This window comes from Nipponia nippon, unplaced genomic scaffold, assembly GCF_047370975.1.
Source record: "Nipponia nippon isolate SJK-2023a ecotype South Korea unplaced genomic scaffold, ASM4737097v1 scaffold_30, whole genome shotgun sequence".
Taxonomy (NCBI): Eukaryota; Metazoa; Chordata; class Aves; order Pelecaniformes; family Threskiornithidae; genus Nipponia; species Nipponia nippon.
In genome coordinates, this window is record NW_028262348.1 from 2736805 (window position 1) to 2751879 (window position 15075).

General features: G+C 46.8%; 1 protein-coding gene across 4 annotated transcripts in view; it reads left to right on the forward strand.

The window, feature by feature from the left end:
- Positions 1 to 15075, forward strand: part of TPCN1 (two pore segment channel 1) — a 49418-nt gene that overhangs the window by 11458 nt on the left and 22885 nt on the right. For 3 of the 4 annotated variants that reach the window (XM_087768586.1, XM_087768589.1, XM_087768587.1), the window contains 4 exons: positions 10264 to 10388; positions 12965 to 13141; positions 14422 to 14535; positions 14808 to 14938. In XM_087768586.1, coding sequence (XP_087624712.1) covers positions 10264 to 10388; positions 12965 to 13141; positions 14422 to 14535; positions 14808 to 14938 — 547 coding nt within the window. Of the gene's footprint in view, positions 1 to 6110; positions 6172 to 10263; positions 10389 to 12964; positions 13142 to 14421; positions 14536 to 14807; positions 14939 to 15075 lie in introns of those variants that run through there. The other variant, XM_087768588.1, reaches the window with a different exon arrangement.

Below are 15075 nucleotides of genomic sequence, written 5' to 3' on the forward strand. Positions count from 1 at the left end.
AAGTGAGCATGTGGGACGCTTCTCCAGTCCTTCCAAGAAGAATAACGATGATTAGGGTAGGTAGGTAGGTGACGTTGCCATCCATGGTGGCTCTAGAGTAATCAACGTGTTCATGCTTGGCGTGTTCCTAATGCCCTTGCTCCAGCTCGTCCAAGAGGCTTGAACGTAGCTTGAGTAACTGGGTAACTGGAATTGTGTGTGTTAGTTGAAGCTGGGGAAATTCAGACAAGGAATAAGGGACGTATTTGACAGTGTGGCTAATGTTTGGAACCGCTTCGTAAGAGTTGGAGAGGGTTCTGCAGCGCTGGAAGACTTTCGAAGTCAAAATTGTCCATTTTCTGAAGAAATGGTTCTGTACGAGGACTGTGGGACTTGAAGGAAGGACCAGTTGAGGGAAAGCCCTCTGGCAGCTGGTTTGCAGATGTCAAACTAATGGTTTAACTCCTTCCTTCCTCTCCAGCCATTACATCCAACCTCTTCCGTTCCTGCCAGCAGCGGTTTCTACCAAACGTGCAGAAGTCTTTTTTTTTTTTTTTTTTTTTTTCTTAATGGGGAACAGTTACACAGCAGCAGAGGCTGGGGTTTTCCCCATCCCTTTACATGCATCTTCCTCTGAAGCCGGCAGCTTCTCTTTCCTGGCTGAGACACAATGACGAGGCAGAGGAGATGCAGCAGCGTTGTATTTCAAAAGAACCGGCACGGTGGAGTCTTGTTCTAACACCACAAAACGCAATTACCTACTTCTTACTACTGTACCACAATCAATAACTTTCGTCGGTCTCAGCCTGTCGTGGAAAGACATTAGAGTTTTGCCATGATGTTGTTATTTAATTTATCTCGTTTTCTTGCTATCCCTCTCTCTTTAGAGCAGAAAGGCCGGCATGGCACATACCTTATTACTGCCTACTCCGTTCTAGCCCTGCTCCAGCGCTGGGTGGCCGTGCGGGAGGTTTGTTGCCCAAATTCATCCTGGTTTCTCGCATGAGGGAAGCCCTTCCTCTCTGCTTCCCACTGCTAACTTTGCGACTTCCCCGGGGAGCTGCTGGTGGCTGGAACTGGCAGTCGGACCTGGCAGCACGCTGCTTTCCTTAAAAAGGCCAGATTTCAGCTTAATCAAGCATCTTTCCAAACTGCATCAGGAAAATCCAAAGGCTCCGCTTTGGAGAATTGAAATGAGGAACGTGCTCGTAAAATGCTGACATTGTGTTGTTACTGACGCTAAAGCAGATCTTTAACATGTTAAAACCATGAGGCATTGGTTTCCCTTTTTGGAACAAAAAGAGGAAATTCCTTCATGTAACAGGATGCGTTAAAGAAATGCTATATCTGAGGAATTCTGATATTGTCTCTTTCCCTTTATGTTACTTCCTCAAAAATTATGAATTATAAATGTGCGTGCATGTGTTTCATGCCTGGCCTCTCTCATGAGCCATAGCCTTAGGCAGAGCTTGTCTCTTGTTTTTTTTCTGTTGGGTTCAGCAAAAACTTCATTATTTCCAATTGTTTTTTTCCATTCAAAATTAGTTGTTTCATAAAGCCCCTCAATGGCTTGGATATTTAACTCCAGTTACAGAATAATTTTATCTCTGTGTCTGTAAAGCCTTTGTTGCTGTGATATGTTCGGACTGACAAGATTATAGAGCGTATTAGTTGCTGAAATGATGGGTAATGTAAGGCTGTAGATGATCCTTCCGTTGTGGCTTTGACTTCTCCTTTTTGTGGTATGGAGGTTCACTTGTTAAGCTCGGAAATAAAGGATACGAACCCGGCAGCAATTTGGCTTAACACACAAGCGAGATTCTTAATTATATTTTCCTCGCACAACTTTTCCTTTTATTTGAGTTTTACTGATTAAAAATGCTTTGGTTTTGACTTTGCAGCTCTATTAAGAAGCAGGTACTCCTGTCTTACACGGTCTCAGATTGTGCAAGTGCCTGGTCCTGGCTCTCCTTACGGTATTTCACGGGCTTTCTGATGCAGGAGGATTTAGTGACTCATCTGTCAGAAAGCAGCTTTGTGGAAGAGGGCTTAGGCATGCGGTGGTTTGCACGAGCTGCTGGAAGGCGAAGCAGCCGAGGAGCCAGAGCTAGCGGGGCAGGTGACGTTACTCTTGCAGGATGCGGCCCTGGGAATCGAGGAGCAATCCTCCTCCGTTTCACCGTTGGCTGCTGCAGCGGCTTTTGAGCTGTGTGGTCTGGCACGCTAGTGAGCTATGGGAGGCTTTTAGGGGTCAGGGCGAGGTGGTCTCTCTGAGGGTGACAAGGCACCCATCGGTTCGTCTTCAACCACTGAAGCCTCTTGCTAACCTCATTGTGGATCCCAAACATCCCCAAAGGGAGGGATCTGTCCCTCTGCCTCTGGCTGCTCCATATTCAGGAGTGAAGATTGTCCGGCGATCAAACATTTTCTGGTCAAAACTTCCCACGTAACATTGCAAGAGAAAAAAATCAAGTCACAGAGTGACTCAGGGTTAAGACCAAAGGAGAGTAGGTGCCCTGAAGAGATGAGGAAGTAAGGTGCACGGAGGAGAATCTCCAACCAGCCGATCTTGGCTAGCGTAGATAGGTAAAATTATCCTCATCCTTGTTTTCTTAGAAGCCTTTAACTTTTTTTTCTTCTTCTTCCTTACAGATGCCTCTTTTTGTCCCCAGCAGAGTGGTGCAGGAAGCAAATGTCCAAGTGAATCATCATAGCTCATCCCCCGTTTCAAACGGATAGCGAGCCGCAGAGCAAATGGTTAGCTAGATACTCAGAGCAAGAGCTAGCTGGAGCCACGGCTTCTGCTGAGACAAAACAATTTCCTACCATGCTTTAGCTCTTCTGTCGTTGTGTTTAGCTTGTGCACCAGGGTTCTTATATGTGTGCAGTGCAGATGTTAGCAAGGATACAGTGGTCCTCTAATTAGACGATGCAGGGCTTAAGTTGTCTTCAATATCAGAAGATACGCAGCACGATTGATAAGAGGCAATAATATATAAAAAGTGGCTTACCATGCTGAGGGACATCTGCTCATCCTTCATGCGGATTCAGCTCCCCGTAGTGCGGTGGATGATGGCGTGAAGTGAGTTCGTGTTGATGCGGTAGGAACTCGCTGGGTTCTCGAATAAAGGCGAGGACGGTAGGCTTCAGTCGCTCCGTACCACTAACAGGAAGTGGCAACATCCATATTTTTTAAAAAACTTCTCTGTGTTAAATAGGAAGCTGAAGTGACTTTATTTGTTGAGCTTCACAGCAAGCGAGTGCTGTGAGAATATAGTAAGACAAAGAGCCCTGAGGCCTTTGCATATGTTTCTGCTGTGCCGTCGTCTCTAAGGAAGAGCGTTACTCAGTGACGCTGACTTGAAATATTCAGAATTATATTATTTCTCTTGCAACAGAAGGGCTTGGCACTGCACTCTGTTGGAGATGCCCTGTTTTTCCTAGGCAACAAACTGATCGTAAATTGTTTAGACTTCCTCACGGCTGTTAAATTCCTTCCCGTAGCACCCCTTGAAAACAGGATGGGTGCTAGGATATTTTGGGCTGCAAAGATCAGCTCCTGTTGGCACAGCGCTGAACTGGCAGTCAGGCACTAAAGGCAGTGATTTCACTCTCCATCTCTCTCACCTCTGAGATGTGTGGCCAAGTGCCAAACCAGCTGTGCTTTCCAGGCGGCTTCCAGCTTTTTTTCTCCCGGGTAGGTGAGTCTGGCCTTGAAGAGACAAATGCACGCATGTTCATGCCTCAGCACTTGAAAAGAAAAGGAGCAGTTTCTTATCAACTGCATTGGAGCAGGGAGAGAAGATAAATCCTCTGGAGGTGAAGCTACATGGCGTGTAAGCACTTGGAAGGGAAAACGCCATCATTGGTGCTGGTACAACTCCAGCGTAGTTGACACTTCAGGATCCTGCTGTTTCCTGGCCAGAGCAGCTTCTGGGCTTTGCCTGGATTGTGTTGTAGTACTGCTAAAATCTTGGCTTTGGGACTGAAGGTGCCTGCACAGCTTGTGTGGGAGAAGGGTAGCCATCTACTTTATTTCGTGTTTTTTCACGGAGTTGCATCTTCTGTAGCGGGCGCTCCATGCGGTTCAGCTGATGGGGGCTTTCTGGGAGAGAGGAGCGCTTCTGGTTGTCTATGACAGATAAATGCTGTCCTCCTTCTGCAGCTTTGTTCATCCTCACTGCAGCCTCGGGGAGCGGAGTCGCCAAGGGAGCCAGCAGCCGGAGCCAGCATGGGGATCCCACACCGGGACAAGTCTCTTATGTACGGGCAGGAGGTCCAGGAAACCCCATGGGCAGCTCCGATGCTGCTGGGATCTGCTTTCTTCCATGGGCCCATGTTCAGTGTTGCTGGATGTCTGGTTATGTTTCTTTTAAACTGAAAGCGTGAGCTCTGTGACTAGCTGAGTTTGGGTAATTAGACGTGAATGCAGTCAAGATGGATGATGTAAGGAACGGAGGTGGTGTGGCAGTAAAGAATGCAGCAAAGCCAGAAAAGAAATGGCTCCAGTGAAATGGTGGAGCAGTTACTGCAATGAGGGACTGCAACTGAGCGAACCACAGACTGGTTTGTGCCCTTTTCCCTGCTTGCAAAGGGATGGGAGCCTGCCAGCGAGACCCTCGTGCTGGAAAGGCCAGGTTGCGTGTCTGTGCGGACTCCGGCAGCAAACTTGCAAAGCGTTTGCTCAACTCCAGAAACTCACATTTGCCTCGGACAGCCTGTGCTCCTGGAAGCGTGTCCAGCTCCAAGAGCAAAAGACGCTGCTCCCGTGAAAAACGTAGCTGGCAAGTGTGTTCCCTAACAGGATTCACACCTCTTTCCCAGGGAGAAATAATGACTGTAAGGGTAGGGGTAAATGCAAGACAGCAGTTCTTACCAACAAGGTTGCAAGAAAGAGGGAAAGGGCAAATTTGGTACCAGGTTATATTTAATTAAGAAGGAATCTGGTGGTTAGCTGAGCTTTTGGCCTTCTCTTTCCCTGTCCTCCTCCTCTCTGGCCCGGTGGCTGGTGCACGGCAGAGGTTTTGTCAGCTGGCACGTCTCCGGTTGTCCGAGGTGGTTACTGGAGCTGCCCGGCGTGTGTGCCCTGGACAGCTTCGCCTTTCCCGACTGCGGGAGGTAACGCCTTGCTTATTTTTCTCTCTTGCTGCTGTATTTGGTGTGTCCGCTTGCAGGAACCTTGTAAGGCAATGTGAACGAAGATGTGTCCTGTCTCTGAAGTCACGGGTCCTCGGCATTTCTTTTTTCGCCTGTCAAGAGAAATAGTACTTGCACATGCAACTCATCAGACGAGTGACTTGCATACTGCTGTCTTAGGCTGACTACACCGGTGATGTGTAAACAGCATGAATGACAGGTTTAACTACAGGAACAGTATTGTTGAATTATGTCACTTACCCTGCCTTCCACACAGTTTGCAGAGTTTTGTCATCACAAGTATACTTGCTAAAAATAGCATTATCTGGACAGAATGGCAACTAGCAGCTCCATCAAGACCTTCCTCAACCTTTTAGGAGAAAGCCCTGCTAAGTCCGGTAAAGGCACACGGCTGTGGAGTCAGTCGAGGAGCTAATTAGAGGCATCTCGGTCTGTTCCAGTGTAATGCCATAAAAAGTGTGTGCTATCTAGAAAGCAGAACATCTGGCAAACAGGCTAATGAGAGCCAGACGGGGGGAGCTCTGAGGCAAATGTAAGAGCTACTCTGTAGAGTTTGTTTATAACTCTTTGAATTTGTAGGAGGTTACTAGTTTGTTGGATTTTTTTTTAAATTATTATTATTTATTAAAACCAATGCAGACACCAAAGATGAAACAATGAAAGTCCAAATTGACTTCAGTTTGACATAAAATAACCTGGCTGGGAAGGGTGATTTCTCCCTGGCTCCTGTGAATGTTTTCTGTCCCTTATTCCCTCTCGGCCCTGCCCTCGAGGTCCCCCGCGAGCTCCTCCGAACGAGGAGTGTGTTTGCTCGCTCAGCCAATGGAGAGTTTTTCCTTCCCCTAAGTAGGGAATTTGTTTTGCAAAGGGAGAGGTTAGGGCTGAGGGAAGTTTATGCTCCTTCTCTTTCTTTCTTTTTTGTTTTTTTGTTTTTTATTGTAATGATGACATATGGAAACTATTTACACAGGAGCATGCTCTGCTGCACTGAATGGAAATGTTGGAGTCCCGGCAGTATCGTTCCGGATGCCTTGTGTAAGCAGCCAGCTGGTTTTGCTTTTTCTTTTTTTCCTCTTTTCTTTTTTTCCCCTCCCTCTCTCCCTTTTCAGGGAACGCCTGGGATAAGTTACACAAGTGTGGAAGGAAGCTTTGCCATCTGTGAAGGGCTCAGTTCGTTTACTTTGTCATGCCCCTTGTCCTGTGAACTTCACAAACATCTATTTTCTTTTTTTGCCGGGGCGGGGGGGGGAAGACGCCTTGCTGTGACTAGTCAGCACTTTGACTCCTTTCCCATTAGCTGTCCACGTTTGCTGGTGAGCAAATTCTGCTCTATGCCAAAATAAGAGAGCATGGCACATGAAGCCTCGCTTTACCACCGCGCTCGTGCTTAAAAGCTCTTCGTCCCGCAGTTAAGCCTTCCAACAACTTGCACTTAGAAACACCCCGCTGCTAAGACGGCGATAGGGAAACGATTTAACTGAAGTCTGAGCCACCCTCCTCGGAGGGGAGGAAACGTTCAGTTCTGCAGAGAGCAGAGGAAAAGCGTAGCTTTCCCTTGAGGAAGCCGCGAAATTGAGGATCGGCTTTCGGAGGGGAGGGAGGGAGGAACTTCAGCCCTGACTTGTCTCCTTCTCCCCAACCCCGAACACAAGCGCGCCCGCTTGCCGACGCGGCGGCTGCCATGCGGTGGAGAGAGCCGCCTGCCATCTACTTCGAGGATTACGGGAGTCCTGTGGAGAGATCCTCCTATCTCATTGAGCTCGATACTAATGGTAAATGCCGTCGGGGATGTTCTGCAGCACGAGCTGAGCGGAGCAGAGGTTGCATTAGTCTGTGTCATTGTTATCAGGGGAGCAGCTGAGGAAATTAGCTAGCTGGAGGGCTGCCAAACAAACAGTCAGAGGGTTGCTTTTCAAATTTATTATTATTTTTATTATTATTTATTACCCAGATGATGCTGTTGCCTCAGGGATGCTAGATCAACCTTCTGGTACCTGATGGGGAAGGAGCTGATCCACAAACTGCAGCTCCCCACCAGAACGCTTCACCAGTACGTTTTCTGTTGTCTGTGCCTGGAAAGGTGATGTCTGGTTTAGGCAGGAGGAGAACGTCTTGGTTCCTAGAGTTATTTTTCATTTCTGATTTGCATCTTTGAGTGCTGTTTTGTATTCGCAACCTTGATCTCACTGGGACATCTCTTCTGTTTCGGCTGCGAGTCCGCTGTGTGAAATGCAGAGAGGGGTCCTGGGTTTTTACCGGGGTGTACCTTTTCCTAGTGTTGATCCTTTTCAAAGAAGGATTGGCCTTTGCGATAGAACTGCTTCAGGGTTAAAGGTAGTTTGGGCATCTTTTGATAGGGTACAGGGTTTTGGTGTTTTGTTTAATGCTACAAAGCTTTGCTGATTTGGCCACAGTATGTTTTGATGCTCTTAAATTTTGTATATACTGTAACGCTCCAATACCACGGTGATATTGTAAGCAACCTGTTTAATACGTCCCTCCTCCCCAAAAGAGCTACTGCAGCCAGTGTCGATCCTGTGCTTTTTCAGTATCCCCTGAACTGTGTGAGACGAATCACACTGGGATTTTCTCTGAACGCTTGCGGTGTTTTGGAGGTGAGTTACGGAAAGGCCTGAAACCGGCTCCTGTTAGCGCCTTCCCAGTTGTTGCTGGTTTGAGCAAGGCATCCTGCAGCCTTGGATGATGAAGGAGCTGTGGGTAATGTGCTGTAGATGCAAAGATGTCCAGAACTTGAAGATGCCCGGAGCCATGCGTGCCACCCACGACGTTAGCGGGATGGCTCTACAGCACATTTCTGATTTGTATCTTCAGGTTATGTGTGATGAGAAGAGGTTGCACTCTCTGCTCCGATGTCCCCGTCGCAAAGTTTGGGGGTGTTTGGCAGCTCTGCGCCTGGCTACGGCAACGCTTGAGGTCTTTGAGGCTGGGGGCTGGAGGCCGCCTTGTGCTCTTGCCTCTGCTGTGACCCAGCTTAATTCCCGACGGAGGGGAAGGCAGGCAGGACGGGGCTGCAGTGTGCTTCGTCGGGCAGCAAACCATCTGTTAGGATGGGAATGAGGATTGGAAAATCCTTGTCTTCTGGGCAGCAAAGATCTTCAGCAGCGAGTCCAGGTTCTGATGAAGATGTGCTCCTTCTGCACCTCTGTTAAGCATTAAATGCAAAAAGGTTTTTGCTACCAGGCCGTATTTTGAGGGAGTCTGAAACGCATATCCAGTAAAATCTTCGTAAATAATAACATTTAAGAACTTTTTAAAGCTCACAATGTAAAGCTGCTGATATTTGCAGATTGCTGTCACCTTTCACTTAAAAGGCAAACAAACCCAGAAGACTGCCATTCCAGTTCTGTGGATAAATAAAATCTCTATCCTTCATTTTTTTCCAGCACTGTGCTCATTCAAGGTGTAAAAGAGGCGTGGGGGAAGAGTCAGCCTCATTCAAACATTCGTCCAGATTTTGAGTGGTATTTTAAGGGTACGGGGGAAGCAAGGAAGAGAAATAGGCGTAAACGCTGCAGGATTCTCAGCAATCTGAGTATGCAATCTGGAAAGCCTTCTCAAATCCCAGATAAATGTTATCTTATTTGGATTTTGAGGGTGAAAAAGGCAGCTGTGGCTCTGCATTGGTGAAGGGGTTTCTGCCTCTGTCCCTCTCCCCACTCTGAAAGACTGAATCAGTAATTCAATGAGGATTATTTGGGGTTTTTTATTATTCGTTTTGTCGTAGCAAAGAGATGCAGCAAATCTTCAGCATGCTGGCATGAGAGAGGAAAACAACCTTGTTGTCATTTTTGGCCTGCTCTCAGATAACTTCTCATAAGAAAGAAGCAGCTACCACCTCACAGCTGCCGGGCTCATAAAAAGGGGGAAATCAGCACTTTTGCACTGGCAAGATCAATTTTACATGTACCCTCTTCGGGAACGTGAGGCACTGGAGGAGGGAAGTCTCTGCTGAGAGCAAGAACAACCTTGTGGTTTGGGTAACGATGGAGACTCCGGAGAACGGAGCGTGTGGACAGCTCCACCGCAGGTTTCTTGCGTGGCCCTAAGCAGGGCTCGCTCCTGGGGGGTCTCTGCTCCGTATTCTTTGTCAAAGGTGCAAAATAAAAACCCCAGTCCCAGAAGAAGCAGCCAAGTGACATTCCCTTTTTGAACAAATTGTCTTCGTGCATGTTTTTCACGTGTCTTAATAGCACTGAGGCTGTAGAATGCAAAAAATGGCAAGTATTCTGGAGTTTATATACCTGTCCTGCGTAACTCTCCTGTGGGAAGGACACTATGTATGTGTAGCTATGCTTGGGAGTTGCTTTTTGCAATAGAATTGTATTTTTATTTTTTTTTATGAAGTTTTGAGTTATGAATTCTGGGACAAATGTTCGTTGTTTTGTAGTGCTTTACTGATGAGACCGCCGCGCCCTTAGAAGTTTCAAAATCAATCTATGGGATATGAGCGGAAAATTAATCTTGCTGTTTGTTTTCAGCAGAGGAGCATTGGTATTTATCCGCACCAAAAAGAGCGTTGCAAGGATGCGTTGTTCAATGACTCTGTAGAGCTCTGAAAAATGAGCCTTTCTACTAAAAATACTGACCGCTGCTCTTAGCGTACCGTACAGCTTCTGTACTCAGACTGGTTTCCCTGGCCTGTCGCAGTCCTGTATTGCGTTCTTCCGCGGTCTCCCCTACCGTTAAATGCGAAAAGGCAGTGTCCTTTAGCAAGCCCGCTCTTTATTCCGTGGGTTGGACATCCTCGGAGGCTTCTAGCTGTTAGCTGCCTGTTTATAGTTTATGACTGCTGATAGTGTGCTACGAACATGACAGCGCAGATCTCCTGAGCCAGGAGACCTGCTTATTGTATTAAATAGGATGCTGTCTCTTTTGATGATCTTCTGGGAGCATTCCTGTGTTGAAGTGCTGAGTTTGAGTGTGTCTCGTAAAAGCTTCTACGTGGGAAGAGTCAATTTGTCTGTGTACAAGCTGCCAGATTCCCGGGTACTCTGCCACCTCTTGCTGCTTGTCTCTGGTCCCAGTGCCTGGCTTGTTTGCATGCCTCCTGATCAATCCCAGCTCGCTTAATTGTAAATCAATTTTTCTCTTACTGTACTGATGCAGATGGAGGTAGCTATGACGTTGTTAATGATGCATCCAGCCCTGCTGCGGGGGACTGCTGTGCGCAGCAAAGCTCTGCCCGACACAACTGGGAAATGAACTACCAAGAGGCAGCAATCTACCTCCAGGTGAGCCCTGCTGTTTGCCGTATTGTGTGAAAAATGGACTTCTGAAACTATGGTAGTTCTTGATTATAAGAAACAAAGAGCTTCAGTTTTGAGGCTAAAAAATTGGTGCTTTGCAAAGGAATCCGCTCGAAGAGTGGGGAGATGCTGGGATTGCCTTCAGATGGGCTCTGGCCAACGCATTTGGGAGCAGCTGAACGAGCTGCCCATCCTCTCCCATCTCTCCCAGTGCCAGCGACTGTAGTAGTTGAGGGATTCAGCACACGTTCAGTTCTGCCACCTTACCGCGGAGATTGCTGTAACTTGTCATAGATCGTCATTTTATCTCTTCGGTCGCTCCGGGGTGAATGGTCAGCGCTCTCCTGGAGGCATCTCATGTTCTGGAACTGCAGGTCCCAATCCTGCCTTGGCCACACATTTGGTGGGTGGCCCTGGGATGCTCGTTTAGCATCGGTGCAGCCCTGCAGGTCAGGTAAGACACAAGAGAAGGCAGAGGTCTTGGTTTCTACAGGAAGAAAGCATGCTGAGATTAGGATCAGCCCAAGAGTGAAATTTATCCTATTTAAAAAGAAAAAAAACAAACAGACAAGCAAACAAACCGCACCCACGCTCCAGTTAAACAACACTGTTACTTCAGCAAAGGTATAATATTTTTAAGATCGCCGTATAGTCTGGTGTGATGAATTAGGTACCAGAACTGAGCTGGTACCAGAGCTGGCCAGTCTAAAACTGCCGCTGGTTCCCTTACTGTCCTTCCTTCCTCCTTCTCTTCGTTCCCTTTCAAAGGCTCTGCATTGCAGCTTGAGATGCTTTGGACCCAGTTAGGTTTTTTGCTTAAGTCACTGCAAGGTGATGGAAACCATTTGTTCCTTCCTGCTCCTACCCCACAGGACTGAGAAAGTATTGCTTCTCTGGCATTTTAAAACAGGGTAGGCTTGGACCTCGGTAATACTTCAGCGTTGTCGTATGCTAGAGCAGCACTGAAATAAAATGGTAGCTCCAGCCCCTCCCGGGCTTTTGTTTAAACTCATGATTATTGGAGATTCTCTGCAAAGGGTCATTGAGTTGCTGCAGCGTCTGATGGTAATGTACGCAGCAGGCTTGGCCCTTCAGATGCAGATGATTCTTGCTGCTGCCTTGACCAACGCTCATAATGACAATGTCCTTGAAATGAAGTAGACATAACTTAAAGAGCATGCAGATTGTTTATTTGAAGCAGTAGCTGCAGGCAAGAGTGTCTTATCCGAATAAGAGGACTTTGCTGTCCAGCAACGTTTTGAATTGCTTGGCTACCAAGAGACAGAATTTAGACTATTTTTCATTCTGCAAGTGTGTTTTGTCAGGCGTGAATAAGAATGCCCTGCTGGTCTAAGCGAGCGCTCTCTTTGACGGGGGGGGCTTGCGTTTTATGGAGCTTGCTGCTGGGTTTTGTCCTGCTCACAATCTGGCTCGCTGACCCGGCAGCGTTTGTTCTTAAACAGAATGTGAGCTTGCCTGTGAGATGAGTAAATGAGAAACATTTGAAACCCTCTTTTGAATTAGTCTCAAGAAGGCTTCATTTCTTAACGGAGATTCTGTTTCCTGACCTTGTTATCCATTTGCAATCACAGTTATTCTGCTTTGATAGTAATGGCTTACTGTCCTTACAGTAATTGCTTACTTGGAAAGATGTTAATTTAAAAAAAAAAAAAAAAAACCACCACCAACAAACAACTTCTTGTGCACCTGAGTGTCCCAGCTAGGGAAAAATGATCTCTTATGACAGTTTCCAAGAGGCAGCCCGTTTCTTGTGAGTGACTAAAGCTCCCTTGCTTAAACCATTGACTGAAGAAAGAGAAGAAGCTGCATGAAAAACCTCTAAATTCTCCCCAAACTAAGTTTTGTCCTAGAGGTAAAAACAGTAATGATGTAGCTGTTTAAAAATCAGTTGTAGGCAAACCGTTAAGATGGAGTATCTGACCTTTTAATGTTAATTAAGCTTTCCAGTTAAGAGGGAATGACAAATCAGCATAGAGACTTGTTAATTTTTCATGGAGGCCGTCTTCTCGCATTCCTGAAGCAGAAAACGCTGCGTGTGCTCCCGTGTTTTCTCCCGGACGTTTTGCAAGACCAAGATAAGGAGGAGCAACTGTCAGCCAGGTGCCCTGGAGCTTATCTGTGTGTTTTTGTCTTCTGTCCTGCAGAAGTTTAATCAGAGAGGTCTGTAAACATGTGGAAGTGGTTGCACATAAATGAAGTGCTGTGTTTATGTTGGGACGTTGACTAAAGTTTCTTTGCCTACCTATATAAACTCTTTCAGCGCTCTTCCTCGTTTTGAAAAGGCTCAAGGGTTTCTGAAGCAGGAGTTTGTGGATATGAATGAGTTTCATTACTGAAATATGCTTATCAACAGAAGGGGATGTCCCGTGTGTGTAGAGTTCATTCCTCAATAAACAGATCAATGTCAGGCTGTAAAGTGGGAATAGTCTGTTGGAAATTGTATCTAATCCTTATAAAAGTCTGCATTCTTCAGCCGGAAAGCTCTGTTGTAGTACCAAGAGTCACTAATGCTGTTCTCTTCTTTATTCCTGCTGCCTTAGGAAGGAGAAAATAACGATAAGTTCTTCACTCACCCCAAAAACGCCAAAGCACTTGCTGCCTACCTCTTTGCACACAACCACCTTTTCTACCTAATGGAGCTGAGCACAGCGCTGCTTCTCCTGTTGCTGTCTCTCTGCGAGGCGCCAGCTGTTCCTATGCTCCGTCTTGGCATCTTTGTAAGTACTTGGGGGCAAAATGAAGAAATCTGCCTGTTTTGCATGGGTGGGTAAGAGGAAAAAGAAGGCTAACCATAGAGGAAGAAAGTAGCCGTAGTAGGAAAAAAACAGCCTGGCTTGTTCTGTAAATTGGTTGACAGCAGATAGGTCAACCAGCAAAACATCCTTTTTTCATCTGATGTGCATAGACCACAATGAAAGTGACAATTATTTCATATTATCCATTTGTGCAGTTCTTAAATTTTGTAACTGTTAGAGAAGCGTGTGGTTCTTGCTTTTACTTGAGGTAACTCAAGAATCTGTGTGCTTTGACGGGGTGGTTTTAAAGTCATCGTCAGGGTCGGTGCCGTTACCGCAGCACCACCAGTGGTTCCTAAGAAGACAAACAGATCTCAGCCTGGGCCAGGCTGCAAAATGCAGGCTGAGAGAAGGGATACGCAAAGTGGTGCGTACTGTTGTCAGTCCACAACCGCTTCACGAGGTACCACTGTCAGGCACCCTGCTAGGAGCTGCTGTTGCCGGTGGGAGAATCTCCATCTGCTTTTGGAGCTGGTAACAGCGCCCTAGGATCATGCCAGGGGTGTAGAACAGCCCTGAGACAACCTTGGCATCAAAGCGTTCCTCAAAATGAGTCAGGGCTGCATAACTCAGTTTGGGGTTTGAGCTGTGACTAAAGCTGAGGTTGTAAGAAAATACTGTCGTCGTCTTTGTGGTGCATTTTGCATCTGCCGACAGAGAAGGGGTCCATCAGCGCTGCCAACAGCTGCGTTCTGCCGCAGAGCTTGATCAGGACCCTGTCTGTGGTTGTCCAGAACATCTATTTCAAGAGAAAACCCTTCTCTCTGTAAATTCTCTCTGCCCAGCAACTTTTCTTCCTGCATTTTGCTAAAAAGAATTGCAGTCTCAAACTTTTCAAAAGGTTTTTGCTCGAGTTGCTGGTGTCTTGCCCTTTTGTTTCAAACATATCAATACATTTTTTGATGTGTTATTCAAGTCCGAAAGGGATCTGGATTTCCAGGAAATTCTGGGTTGATACTGAATAGAGGAAAATTCTACAGGCTTTAATAAAAGCATAAAGCAATAAATGTAGAAACTTCGAAAAACAGAGTGCTGTGCTAGCTTCAAGAGCGGCCTTGGGGTTTCCTGCATGTCACAGAGCTGTGCTCGGACTGTTGTCAAACCCACGTGCTCCTCGAAAAAGGAAGGGCAGAGACGTGGCCTCTGATGTGCTGCTGTTTGTAATCAGAAGCGCTGGTTTAAGCTTTGCTGTATTGTAACAGGTCCACGCAACCCTGGAGCTGTTTGCGTTAATTGTGGTAGTCTTTGAACTCTCGATGAAGATGAGGTGGCTGGGCTTCCAAACCTTTATCAGGCACAAAAGGACTATGGTGAAGGTAAGTTGTCTGTCTGATTGTCAGTGTCTCTCCTTCAGCATCTTCGGGAACCGAAGAACCAGATTAAATATTGGCCTGTACTGTAGCATACTGTCTTGTACTGTATGACTTAGCCATGTGTCCCAGCTGCCAAATGATTCATGTGAGATCTCTAAGCTCTCGAAGACACCTCCCATCCTGAAAGTGTCCAAATAAATGGGTGGTCAGTGAGAGCTTTGCCTTTCCCAGAAGGAGACTGCAGCTGTGCCTCTCATTAAACCTCTTTTTTGCAGACTTGCGTGCTGTTTGTCCAGTTCATAGAGGCCATCGTGGTGTTGGTGCGCCAAACCTCGCATGTCCGGATAACGAGAGCTCTGCGCTGTATCTTCTTGGTGGACTGCCGTTACTGTGGTGCCGTCAGAAGGTGAGCGGTCAGCTGGCTGGGTTTGCTGCTGTCGTGCCTGGGACTGGGGTGAAGGAAAAGCACTCTGATCCTGCAGGCGTCGCAGGAAAATAAGTGTCTTTCATGGGCATTTCAGATCTCAGAGATCTTTTGTAATT